Source organism: Cupressus sempervirens, chromosome 3 (assembly GCF_028749045.1).
Source record: "Cupressus sempervirens isolate cs-2001-9-10 chromosome 3, ASM2874904v1, whole genome shotgun sequence".
NCBI lineage: Eukaryota > Viridiplantae > Streptophyta > Pinopsida > Cupressales > Cupressaceae > Cupressus > Cupressus sempervirens.
Genome location: NC_143120.1, coordinates 856,267,913 through 856,281,299, shown reverse-complemented (window position 1 = coordinate 856,281,299; position 13,387 = coordinate 856,267,913). Strand labels below are relative to the sequence as shown.

The window sequence follows — 13,387 nt, the reverse complement described above, 5'->3', positions numbered from 1 at the left end:
GAATGTTTCTAACTCTTATTTCATCAATTCTTGTGATTTGGATTCATTCAATGAGACTTGAACAATATACATATTTCATATCAGTAATTATGTGAATTATAATCAATGGTATTTTTTTTATAAAGCAAGAGTCATAAAAGTTTTAGTATCCATTAGTACAATCTTGTCCTCATCCGTTATGATAATGTTTACTTTCAACATGACTTAATTTTTTTATACTTGTTAAAAATGTTTAGACTTCAACAAACCAATTAAGTATTGAAGTTTTTTGCATGATGATAATGCTACAGCTGGATGATAATATTTTGCATGTTATTTTGGCTAGTATTCCAATTCCACAATGTGCAACCAAACGGAGGAAATCTGTATTCTCATAATGAATTTTTGGTCAACCAAACAGTCCCAAATTGGATTTCCTACTCATAATCTAGATTCCAAGTTCTAGAATCCCAAAGCCAGCATTCTGAATGCCAATGCTTAATTTATATTCCAGCGACCAAACGGGCCCTTATTGATTGGTTAGATAAATCAGAATACCACAAAACCTTCAAACTACTATTCCAGATGGTAGAATTAAAATCGGTTACAGATTTTGGCAAAAAAAGGGCCTGCAATCAAATTTAAGCATTTGCTAAGAAAAGCATTTAGTCCATAAGAGCTTACTGACGAGAATCATTGCATTTTGCAAGTTTACACCGTATTTGGCCTTTGTGGAAGCAATAGGTTATAAAATTTGTCATGCAAGAAAAATTCTTTTCCTTTGCTACTGACTGCTTTCTTCCATCCACACCATCCATTGACTTGTATTGTCTTTAGGTCATCTACCCCTGTATAATGGGGATCTAGAATAAGAAATGCACAGTCTCCATTCAGCTCATTGTAGTCAACTCCAAGGAGTGTATAAGCCAGGACACCGCCTCCTGGAATGTACAGATATGAAAGAAAATTAGAAAGAGCAATAGCTTTTACAAAGAAAATTCAAGCGAAGTCCAACAGACATTCCATTTGAAATACCCCCAATTATGTATTGATGGCAGCACAAATCACAAAATCATTTAGAACTAAGCATAGTGGATGAAATATGATACATAAACAATCACTTTAACTGCTTCAGTTTTCATCAAGAAAGAGTTCTTTTTCAAAAGGTGCAAAAAATAGTAAATCAAAGACGATACAGCAAATTTCATAGACAACCCATAGAAATGAGGAATTGTGTTTAGTATTTGTTTTCAAGTTTATTTTACAATTTATATTCTAAAAACCTTGTCAAAATGCATTAATGAGTAACTGAAATCTAGATCCTACAGCACCATCTTAACCATGATATCACAGGCAGATAAGGAACATTTTGCTTTAGGATTGTGTTTTTTCTCAAAATTATTGGCAGCCATTAGGAATGCAAGCACTGACACTCCTTGATGCATTGAATGTTGGCAGCAATTGGGAAAAAATGTCCTCTTGTAGAGTCTTTATATGTTAATTAGCTCCACGTGTTGGCAACTAGGACTTTTGAGTTAAACACCGGCTTGATTCCTCAAATTGTGTTTACAATGATTAACTTTATTTTGTAAATTTTTCCTTATGTCCATCTGTTGCATTTATATTACTGTTTATAGTAATATAAGGTTCAACTCTTTCAAAAGTCTATGTTTTACCTAGTGTAACGATTATCTAATATGTATGATGGTCTTGCGTTGTTTCAAACCAACTCAAGGATAAAAGATTTGACATTTGCTAGTGTTGAACCTGAAGATACACCCAAAGAGAAACTAAAATACCCCACAAACATCAAGAACTAGTTCATAATACGGTTTTTAAGGTGCCATTATTACAGCCCATTGTACTTCAGTAAAACAAAACAACTCTTTCCACGTTGCAAAGTCCATTTCAAAAGCTATCGTGAGAACAAAACATGCCACAGTTCAACAAGAAATAATTTAGAGATCTTAAGCACGGCAGTATAAACTGAAAGCATTCATTCATCTAAACCTATGGTAAACATATAATTAGATGCAAATCACTTCCAAGAGGATTAAACCATCAGATAAATGGGTAATGCCTACCAATTTGTTTTCCTGAGACATCATTGTTTTGGCATTGTTTTCTGACTTGATGCATAGGTCATGCTTGTGATTGTTGCTTTGGGTGTTTACAGTGTTTCAGCTTCAGCATTTTTATTGATAGTTTCCGTTACATTCAAATACATGTATGGCAGTGGTGAGTTCCTTCCCTCCGTGCACTTAATTTTTTCCATTATTATTGTAAAAAAAAAAAACATTATTGTTGCATTCATTGGGATGCATGTGTTGTGTTAATTTAAAAATTGATTGAAATTGGATAAATTTGCTTCTTGTTGCATTGTTTAGACTTGGGTTTGAATTGAAACAAACAGGATTGAAGGTGTATTTGCTAACCAACTAAATTGCTCTCGAGTTTTGAGAAAATGGTTTAACTTTGGAAGGTCTACAGCATGAGGTGATTTTCCTCCCTTTTCTTTGTTCGGGAACTCATTTGAAATTGTGTTGTCATACTTATCTTAAAGAAGGCCAAGGCCCCCATTTTAGTTTCAATTCCCCGCATCTTAATTGATTATAATTAATATCTTAAACTGTAGAACTTTTAACTTCTGCCCTTACTCTGGCCAAAAAAATTGTTAACAGTGTGATGTTGTGCATATTTAGAATTAAAGGGTATCCAGAGAATTTGGAAATTCCAAGCATTCATCAAATGGAATTTGGGATTTTTTTATGGGTTTGAATAGAGAATATTTTTGATAAATTTGAAAATTGTGAGTATTTCATAATGAATTTAAATGAAAGAAAAGAGGTATTGTTAATATTTTTCAATTTAGAATCATCTTGTTGGATTTAGCCCAGAAATCAGAGATAAACAGCAATAAGGAAAGTCAAAACAGATACAATAGACACCAAATATTATCCTAGGAAAACCCTTTGAAAATGAAGCGAAAAACCCAGCCACACAACAAAAGATCATTTTATTAATAATGAAATTAAAGTGTACAATGCCTTTCGCTTAAACCAATATATATATATATATATATATATATATATATAACATAAAGAGAGACTCTTCACATTCTAACCAAAGGTCTCTTTAATTTCCCAAAACATAATTCTTTATTTTCAAATACAACTCTTTGTATTTCCATGTCTCAATGCATGTCAAATGACACATGTTTTTATATTTAATATTACAATTTAATCATAAGTATTCTCTTCAGCTGAAGGTGACCATAATGATAATAACATCCATATTTCTAGATATAAAAATCTCTATAGCAGCTACAATCTCCAACACATGTGAGGCCACACTTCTCTTTATCCCATAAAAATTTCATTGAAATCAGTACCATGTCCAAATAGTGATTTAGTGTGATGAACCTAGGATTTAAGGTATAGTGTGTAGGAAAGGAGTGTCTATTGACATTTCTTTGGGGCAAAAAGGGGCCCAAGGATATGATGGAGGAATAGTTTAATACTTTTAAGTGTGAGATAAAGACATTGAATAATAAAAAATAATCAAAATGTGGATTCATATGGCATAGCTACAGCACTCGTATAGGCTTGGAATGAGCATAGAAGACATGCCTACTCGGAGGGCCTAGTCCTTGTTGGTTGGGTTCCTAGCAGGGTGGCCTAATGCAAACTTGAATCTGTTTGGCCATTCCTTGAGCTATTATGATAGCACCCCCGTGGACCCCCATGGTTCCTTGTCCTTGATGTTATTGAACTTGATATCCAACATGCAACCCATTTCTAGCCATGTTGTAAATGAAGAGACCTTGTTCCACATATCTATGTCTTTGTTATATGATTCCTTGTTGGCATGTCTATGCCATACAATGCAGATTGTCCTTCATGCTTATTGCTGGTGAAGCTATCTATTGTTTTACGAGGATTTCTTGCAAATCTAATAACACTGCTTTCTTGGTATGTGTGTTCCAAGTGCAGCAATCTCTCTTTATATTGTGAATGAGATATGGATAGACATGTCCCTTCATGGGACATGTCTATTCATTAATATTTAACTAATATAACAATTTATAATTTAACTACACATACACACACATATATATCACATATATAATATATATAACTTCAATTTAGTCTCTTAAGTTTATCCAACTGAAGCTACGAAACAATAACACTCCTTAACTAGGGAGGATAATCACATGGCCATATATTACCTCAATGTAATATAAGAATATCTTTGATGAGAAGATATTCAATATTTTGATATCATGAGTATTGGCCTCCAAAATATCAACATATGATATTTGCCAAATACCCTTGAGTAATGATATTGGGGGTAATGGCCTCCTGAAGATCAATTTGCATAACATTCACCATGTAATAAAAAAATGTTTATAAGGTATGTGCATACGCATTCTCATAATGCGTACCATATAAACATCCATCATAATCTATCGTGATTTGCATAGACATCATAAGACATTAATCATAATAGAAAATTATGTTATTGTAAGATCATCACCTTTCAATAACTTCTGCAAATACAAGTGATAATCATTTGGCAGTCACCACTTCCTCATGATGTACACAAGGGGTACGGCCATCAAAATCATGTAGTCACTCACATGGGTTTTCAAACTCCCTCTGAATCAATACGACCGAGATCACTAAAGGTTGACTGAACCATATCCTCTGTATGTTCCCTCTCTTTCAAGGTTGCCTCTAGTGAAATGTCAAGCTCCTTCTAAATCTCATTCTCCCTCTTCCTGCAATAACATACTCGGAGCAAAAAAAAGAACAAGGCAAATCACTCTTATAATACATATAGAAGTTCAAATAAGAGGTTGACAACAAAATGTTTTAAGGACAATACTTATCGCGCAAGAATTATGTTTGACCGATTCCAATCTTGGTCTTTCACATACAACAATAAGCTTCCTTTTCATGTTCCTTTTCCATCCAATTCCTATTCGCTACCCACTGATGTCAAGGAATATTAGTACTACTTGGTTGCTGACAAGTCGAACTTACCCTTGACCTCTATGCCATCTCCATAATGCCTTTTGCAGGCTTTCACTACACTCCACAATGGCAATATTTACTCCATGTCTAGTTCCTCTATTTTTATTTTATGTTCTTTTAGGCGGACCAATAAAAACCACCCTTTATAAATTAACTCCCTCCTTTGGATGTTATGTGCAAGCTATCAACGTTCAGAGCAATGGGATTTCCCTATTTCAATTTCATTTGTGATCGATGTCCACATAGATAGTTGCCCAATGAAGTTACTATCTCTCACCGATGTCCCTATTATATTTGTATGCCTTCCATCCGAAGCTTTACCATAGCGATACATTGAACTATTCTTAAAAATGGAACCACCCAACAAATACTTCGTGGGAGCTTTGTATCTGACCTAAAGTAATTGTATTATTTTAGGAATTTTAATCAGTAAATCCACACTACAGACCTTCGCAAATTATCTCTCTAGCTTCTAAGCCTGTGAGATTGATGTTTTGTCTAATACTTGATATCAATTACATCCACCTATATGTAATAATGTTGTCTCGATATAGCTAAATCAAGCATCAATTTCTTTCACATTTCAATGGTTTGACATTTTGTCAAACACTTGGCAAGTAACCCAATTACCACTAAATATATGATGTCCTAAATTTTCAAACACAATATCAAAATGTAGAGGAAACTAGTCACAAATTTATTTAATTTTGGCCTCATAAGTTTTGCATAAATAAATACCAAACGTCAATAAACAATTCTAAAATGATTCACTCCAGCCTCTGAATTCATTCATCAACAAACCATATAGCAATATAATGTAAAGGGAATTTAATTGTTGGTTGATTATAAATCAGAATTTGAAGCCAGTCTATTTACTTTCAAACTATGTAATATTAACTAAATTTTACAAATTAAGAACATGGTCTTCGCCGTAGAATGTAATTGCAAAGTCAAACTGAAAGCCGCCTAGTCCAATTTCAATCTACCGTTCATAATCTACCCTTACAAATGCTGCCCAAAACAAACTCCAATCTACAAACTAAACCCTCGTCCAACAACAGAGATATTATAATATTCAATTGTATAAATGCTCCCCAACCACAATTAATACAAAAAGAGGGGATGATAATAAAATTCAAAGGTCCACAACACCTCAGCTGTGGATTCTCAGAATTAAATCTACAATACTTCAGCTGTAGATCCCAAACCTTTATACTTCAACAAGGGCACAAACTTCAAACTCAGAAATGTCACAAAGACAACAAGAGCAAAATAAGATAATCAAACAATTGGATGCTTTACTCATCAAATGGGCTCATATTTATAATCTCCAAATGGCACAAAGTTTCCCAAATGAACTTCACTTAAGAAGCTTCCCACACACAACATTAAAATATAATAAAGTGTCATTATAATCTGATTTATTAATTGCTTTTGGCTCCAAAAATGACCTTTTCCACCATAACTTAAAATTCTGACACGTAAAGCCATTGTTTCTTGTTCCCATGATTTAAAACTTTTCGTCCTGGTTCCAACAAGCTATGATACTGAGGTAACCAACCAACAACACTATCAAAAATAGCAACCTCAACATATTTATATCAATAATAATAATTCACCCATCTTGTGAAAACAACTGAAGAGGCATCAGAATCAAAATCTGACAACACCAAAGTGATCTTGATGATGAAAGATGATGAATGAACCTAACGGGGTGACTTACCATAAATAGACGCTCCCTCCAAGCTTTTTGGAGCTTAAATTAGAAGCCCGAAATAAAAACTGAGAGCATCCTCCAACTCCTCTAACTCAACTGAGGTCATCAAAACCAACAGATTGACTAACTATAAATAGTTAGTCCCTGAAACAGAGCCAAAACATACCCTAGGCTGCTGGAAAGCCTATAACCACACAACTGAGACCCTCAAGTCCTACTGTCAGCTCATGAGGGTCGCAATGGTGAACTGACTTGGCCAACTGCAGGAACCTGCTAAAAATGGGGGCATTACACTATATGTTATCCATATCTTGGTCGTATATCTTAGTCATATATTATCATATACGGTGCTGATAACTCTATCTAAGGATTTGTTGCCTATGTTTTTCTCTTTTCCTTGCCTCATGTTCTTGAATTTCCACTAACATGTGAGCCAACAATCTTGTAAGGCTCCCCAGAAGATTGTACACTGGACCGTTCATCATGAGTTTGGTACATACAACTGCAGGGGAGTCCACTCTCTCTTGAGCCTCTCGCTGCACGTACCCATCAACCAACACATCTCACACTTGAACCAAATCATGTGTGAATTGCTATTCTCACGTCACTTCCATATTGTCCTTGACATCACTATTTGTTACCAAGACTTGTTAGTTAAAGGTATGACCCATTATACCACCATCCTGCCTATCATACTTCTTTAGACCTCCAAGTTTCAACTTAGGCAACAACACCCAAAGTATTGGACGCCTAATCCAAGATGTGTACTAGTGCAATGCAAGTATGAACATTCAACAATAATACCAAACTTGAATCACAAATGGCATCATAGAAATAATCAGAGAGAATACAAAACATATAATGCAAGGTATGACATACTAATATAACTTTCCATAGCACAATCATCTCCAATACGCCCCCTTACTTTGTTCCAATGTGAATACAAACAGAGCCAATGGTTGGTTATGTCTGCCAACTATTTTATTATTCTAACCTTTGATTAACAAAAGTATTATTATGGCATAATAGCCACCTACAGAATTTTTGTACAAGAAATTTTTTTCCTTGGCTTGGTGAGTGTTCCTATGTTGCTTTGTCGACAAGTTTCATACCCAAGGAGTTATGGCACATTTTCCTTTCAGGTGCATTTCTTTGCTAAAAAATGAAATGCCTTGTTCCAACTAATGGAATGTTTGTAGTTCCCTAAGTAAACTTTTACAAAGGTTTTCCCTTGAGTTTAGGTGTTGCTAAGGTTGTTGAGTAGATTTAATGTGGTTGTTACCCTCATCTTGTTCCTCATCCTGAAAATCGATTGACAAGTTGTTGAGTCAAAATGTGACATCTACTAGTCAATCCATCATTAGTGCAAGTTTCCTTTGGTTTTGTAAGCTTGTTTTTGAGGGAATTTCAGGTTCATGGCCTCATCCTACTGTTGTGTTGTGTTCAGGAGAAAGCATGATCATAGGTTAGTTAGATTATCCTTTGAGCACTATTGGGTGGATATTTTGCAACCAACAGTTTTTGGGTAAAAATCCAGTTGCAAAATAGGATGATTAGCCACAGCATGTGAGACAAAGTCTCTCTTACCTTAAAGAGAAGGCTCCCCCTTCTCACTGCTCCTTGGATCAACTCAAGGTAAGCAAAAAGTTGAGAGATTTTATAAAATGGGTGTTACCAATATCCTTTATTTTTATCTTTCAAGAAAGAATCCACTTACTTATAGAGTGAGTAATGGGCAGGGTGAATTTCTAACTACAGTTCTATCAAGAGCTAGAAATAGTGATACCGATAAACCTTCACTAACTCAAAGGCTAGCTGAAAATGTACCACTTTAGCTCTAAATCCGGTCATACTTCTATATGGAAAAGCTTTACAGTTAGGGCACAAAGACTCCTAAAAGTAAGAATACTTAACTATTTTGCGAATTAAGACAGAAGTATAAGCTACAGACAAAGCTTCTAGCGATATTTCCACAACTGCTCCCAATCAAAGCTTCGGCTCCAATTGCTTCTTAAATCACTATGCTCTTTTATTGAACACACAATAACATGATGAATCAAAAAAATAGGCACAAACTACAGTCAAAGCTTCTAATTTGCTCTATTACAATTGCTTCCAGTCAAAGTTTTGAATCCAATTGCTTCATTTATTCACTTTTCTCCCAAATTTGTACTACACAATCAAAGTTATGCTTGCACAAATGTGGCAGAGTTTTCTTGCATACAATAGAAGATGATTTTTACAATGAGGGGGACTCCTTTATATAGGCACAAGAGTTAAGAAAAAAGTGAGAGCAACTCAACCAACTTTGACCTAGTCTAACTAAACGAGAAAATCTAGGGTTACATGCAATTGCACGTGCAAGTAGCATTACATCTTTTTATGTACAAGCAACTCGCATTACATGTAATTACACATCTTCATGTAATACATCCTCTTCAATTACAAACATGAAATAAGAAGAAAGAAGAAGGAAACAATCCTAGGGATTGTTATGAAGGCCATTGTACTTGACAATGCAATCCTGAATGATCAAAGGATCGAAAGTTCCTATGCTTTGTACTGCTGCATTCACCTTGATAACCATGGTGTTGTGTCTTTTGATAAACTCTAATTTTGATTAATTGTCCGATGTGGAAACTTGATGTGATCCAACATTTCTTGCTCAAGTTGTCATGAATTCTCCTTTTGTAGATTGGCACAAACTGGAGTCTTTGACACTTCGAAAACCTTCTTGACGATGTCCAAATGTAAACTCAGAATAATTGTCCATCAACACCGTTACCTCTTTTTTTCTTTTCTTGAAGTAAAGTACTTGTGCATGGGAATGCATGTAAATGGAGATTGTTGATTTTCAAACATGACTTAGGGTCTTCAAGATATTACATGAAAAATGATTACATGTAAGTGCAACATGTAACAAGGGATGGAAAGTGAGATGGAATGCGAAGGTGGATGGAGGATGCACTTTACATGTAAGTGCGAATGGAAGATGAGGTGCAAAGTATGGAAAGATGCGAAAAATTGAAAAGTATGTATTTTCTAATGGAGGCACGAATGCATATGGACGGATGGAAATGGAAAATGGAAGAGGGATAATGAGCTTTATAGTCACTTTTGGTGAAAAGAGGAGGTCAAAGTACATAGGAGATGAAAATGACATCGTTTTGACTTTTCAAAAAGTGACTTTTAATCAAAATTGGAGCTTTTGGATGCAATTACACGTAAGACATTTTATGTAATCGTGTCATGCGAATGAATGCAGAAAGTGAGATAAGTGAAATGGAAGCGGAAAATGGAATTACATGTATGTGCAGATGGTGAATGAGATGGAAAACATGTAATCACATTTGTCGGATAAGATGTGAAGTGTTGTGTTATGTAAAATGGAAGTGGAATGTGATGATGCTTTCACATGAAATGGAAAATGGAGTGAAGCAACAGCAAGTTCTTGGAAAAGAACTTGCAACTTCTGCAAAGTCGAGAAAACTGACAAGCAAGCACAAAGCACAAAAACTTAAAAGAAAAACATACATTTGGAAAGTGACTCAAACATGCCAAGATGCAATGCACTTCAACACAAATTCGAATTTGGAAATTGGGGAAAAACCAAAACAAGAAAATGAACAATTTCTTCATTTTTTTTAAAAAATGCACTTGCCATGGCATTGATTTCTACAAGTGGCAATCATCAAGCAATAATGTGCATGGAAATAGCAAGATAAGCATGAATTGGTGAGCAAGTTTAAAAATGTCCACTTACTTGGAGGTTAAAGAGCCAAAATAGCAAATTTTATAGACTTGAAGACCAATTTTTCCTCAAATCTGAATTTTCAAACAACTTTTTGACTTTTTCCGCACTTGCATTTAACAAAAGTTAATAAGCAATGAAGGGTCGAATTTGACATGAAAGTGCCAAATACGTGGTCTCCAAAAACAATATCATGCATTTAAAACTCAAAAACAATCCCTCTTGATCAAAGGTATGGGCTGGAAATTTATTTTTTTGAGTTTTTTGAATAAAAACATGACTTTTTAATGCAAAAATTTGGTCCATTTTTGTAAAAAAACGTGGCCAAAAAATGGATGCTTTTGAGTCCTTTTTGACTTGTGAATGCAAAAACGACTTCGCTAAATGCGTATACATGGATCAAAATGCAAAAACATGACTCCAAAATGCAAAAAAGTGGATAAAAACCCCAATTTTTTGGGTGTTATTAGCAAAAACGTGATTCATAAATGGCATGAAATTAATTCCTTTTTGGCTTCCAAGTGCAAAAATGTAAGCCAAGATGTATTGCAAATGATTGAAGATGTCAAAATGTCTTTTTTCCTTGCAAAAATGTGATTTAAATCACTCAAAATGGATTTATTTGAAGGTTTTTCCAAAAACATGCCCTTGGAAGGAGTTTGAAAAAACGTTATTTTAGCAAAATAAATCCATTTTTTATGTTAGAAAATCCATTGCTAAGCAAGAATGACCCTAATGGAAAAGATTTCATGCAAAACTATCAAGTAAATCTCCCACAATCTCCAAAATCGGGTTCTTGGAGGCCAAATGCATGCATTTGTTCAAAATCGGACTTTTTGGAGGCCAATACACATATTAAAACATGCTTTTGGTCAAAATTGGACCTTTTTAAGTTGCATGTTTTAAAATATGCACATAAGCAAAGTCAGACCTTTTGAGGGAGGATGCATATTTTAAAATGCATCTCACTTTTTTGATGTAAAAGCATAAAAACTTCACTTTTGATGCGATAGCATCAAAAAGGTCCACTTATGATGGACTTTTGATGTAATGACATCAAAAAGGTGCAACAAAATGAACTTTATATGCAGTGACATGTAAAATGTCCACTTTTGATGGATTTTACATGTAATTGTATATAAAATGTCCACTTTTGAAGACTTTTAAGTCATTTAATTCACTTAAAATTATAAAAATGTCACAAAATGGGCCATAAACAATATTTAATTATCATATTTAAAAATATAACATATAAACATCATTTAAAAAGTAGCATTTAAATAAGCATTTGATTTAAAAACCAAAGATTAAACTGGAACTATATAGTTATATAGTTACTTTAAGTGAAAAATTAAAAAGTAACTCAACTTAAAATTATAACATAAAGTGCACTATAGTCACTTTAAGTTAAAAATTTAAAGTTTAAGTAACTTAAAAACATAACAAAAATTGAATATAAGTTATATTTATCAAAAAGTTAAAAATATTTTTGATTTGTGCTATTGCACCATAAAAGTTCACTTTTGAGGCACTAAAAAAGGCATATCTCTTGACTGACAACTCCAATTAAGCCCTAGGTTAGACCGAATTGTAAGGGAAAAGTGAAAGGCATGGCATGAGGAAAACCAAAAGACTAAAAACCAACAAACGCAAATTCAAAAGCAAAGAAACGACGATGAAGGCTTCAAAAATCAAGCAAAGGCTCGAAAGAAAGCAAAACGAAAAAGACTTGACGAAGGCCTTCAGTAAAATGACTTGATATACAAATTGAAATGGATTGATTGATCAACATTAAGCAATTGAATATCAAATTCAAGCTTAGAGAAATGCAAAACTAGCTTGAAAAAGTTTCATACTGTTACCTACATTTTGTGGTGACAAAATGCAGGACAACAAGCATAGTTTCCTCCTATCGCAAGTTTGTTCTGATAGTTTCATCCCACAATTGCTAAATCTTTGGCCAATATTGCTTTCTTGTAGTGATGGTGAGATTGTTCTTGTTAATTTTCAAAGTCGTTTGCCTTTTGGTGTGCAGTGTGGCATATTGTTGTTGTGCCTGGGACATTGGCATTGCTTTAAAAAGTTGTTCAATTGCAATGTTACCTGGGTGCACCCAGCCGAGGTAAAATCTCGATGCATTGGGTGCGCGTATGTCCGAGGTGCGGGTACGTCACGCACCCTTGGACCACCGCCGCCGCCCGAGTGGCACTGTTCAGCACACCCAACAGATGCACGGGTGCACATTGGGTGCTTCCAGGGGACGTGCGAGGTGCTTCGAGAACCCATGTTGACAAGTCAAATTTTTAAAGTTTTTTTATATTATCTTTACCCATAAAGGAATCTAGTAGTTCTAGTATTAAGGACTCCGATTTAGGGGATGATTAGAGAGCTCCCACCCTTACATTCTCATCAATGACATTTTGTAGATTGTACTTATTTGATATGGTCATGATGCATTATTTAATTGTATTATTATGATTTATAAATTTGAAGTTTTAACTTATGGTTCGTGAATCACATTTCAATTTTCTATATTCATCGTTCAACTATATTTGGTATGTTGTATTGAAGTATCATTTCATAGTTAGCATTTCAAGTCATATATGTATGCTATGCAACTTCCTCCCCCCACTCCCCTCTCCCGCGCCTGTGCCTCCGCCCCCCATTGGCCCCCTGTCGTGCCCAAATTGAGGCCCTTTTTTTCTTGCACCTGAAACTCGTCCCGACGTCCCCCCACACCACTGCACCCTTGCACTAGTGTAACATTATTCAATTGGCTAATCTCCTAGGTATGTGGCTCGAGGGATTACAAAAATGATTTTGAAGCTTTTTGACTATAGAATATATGACTTATGTTTGGTTCTAGTATCGAGGTATGACCTTTTAAATCAATTCTTCCACTCA

The 13,387-nt window shown here is 34.7% G+C and overlaps 1 protein-coding gene across 2 annotated transcripts in view; it reads right to left on the bottom strand.

Annotated features, from left to right (window-relative positions):
• Positions 1-291: 291 nt before the first annotated feature.
• LOC149569479 (Peptidase C78, ubiquitin fold modifier-specific peptidase 1/ 2) overlaps positions 292-13,387 on the bottom strand; it is a 291,457-nt gene continuing 278,361 nt past the window's right edge. For both annotated transcript variants that reach the window (XM_089822179.1, XM_089822178.1), the window contains one exon: positions 292-920. In XM_089822179.1, coding sequence (XP_089678305.1) covers positions 691-920 — 230 coding nt within the window. In that variant the 3' untranslated portion in view covers positions 292-690. The remainder of the gene's footprint in view (positions 921-13,387) is intronic.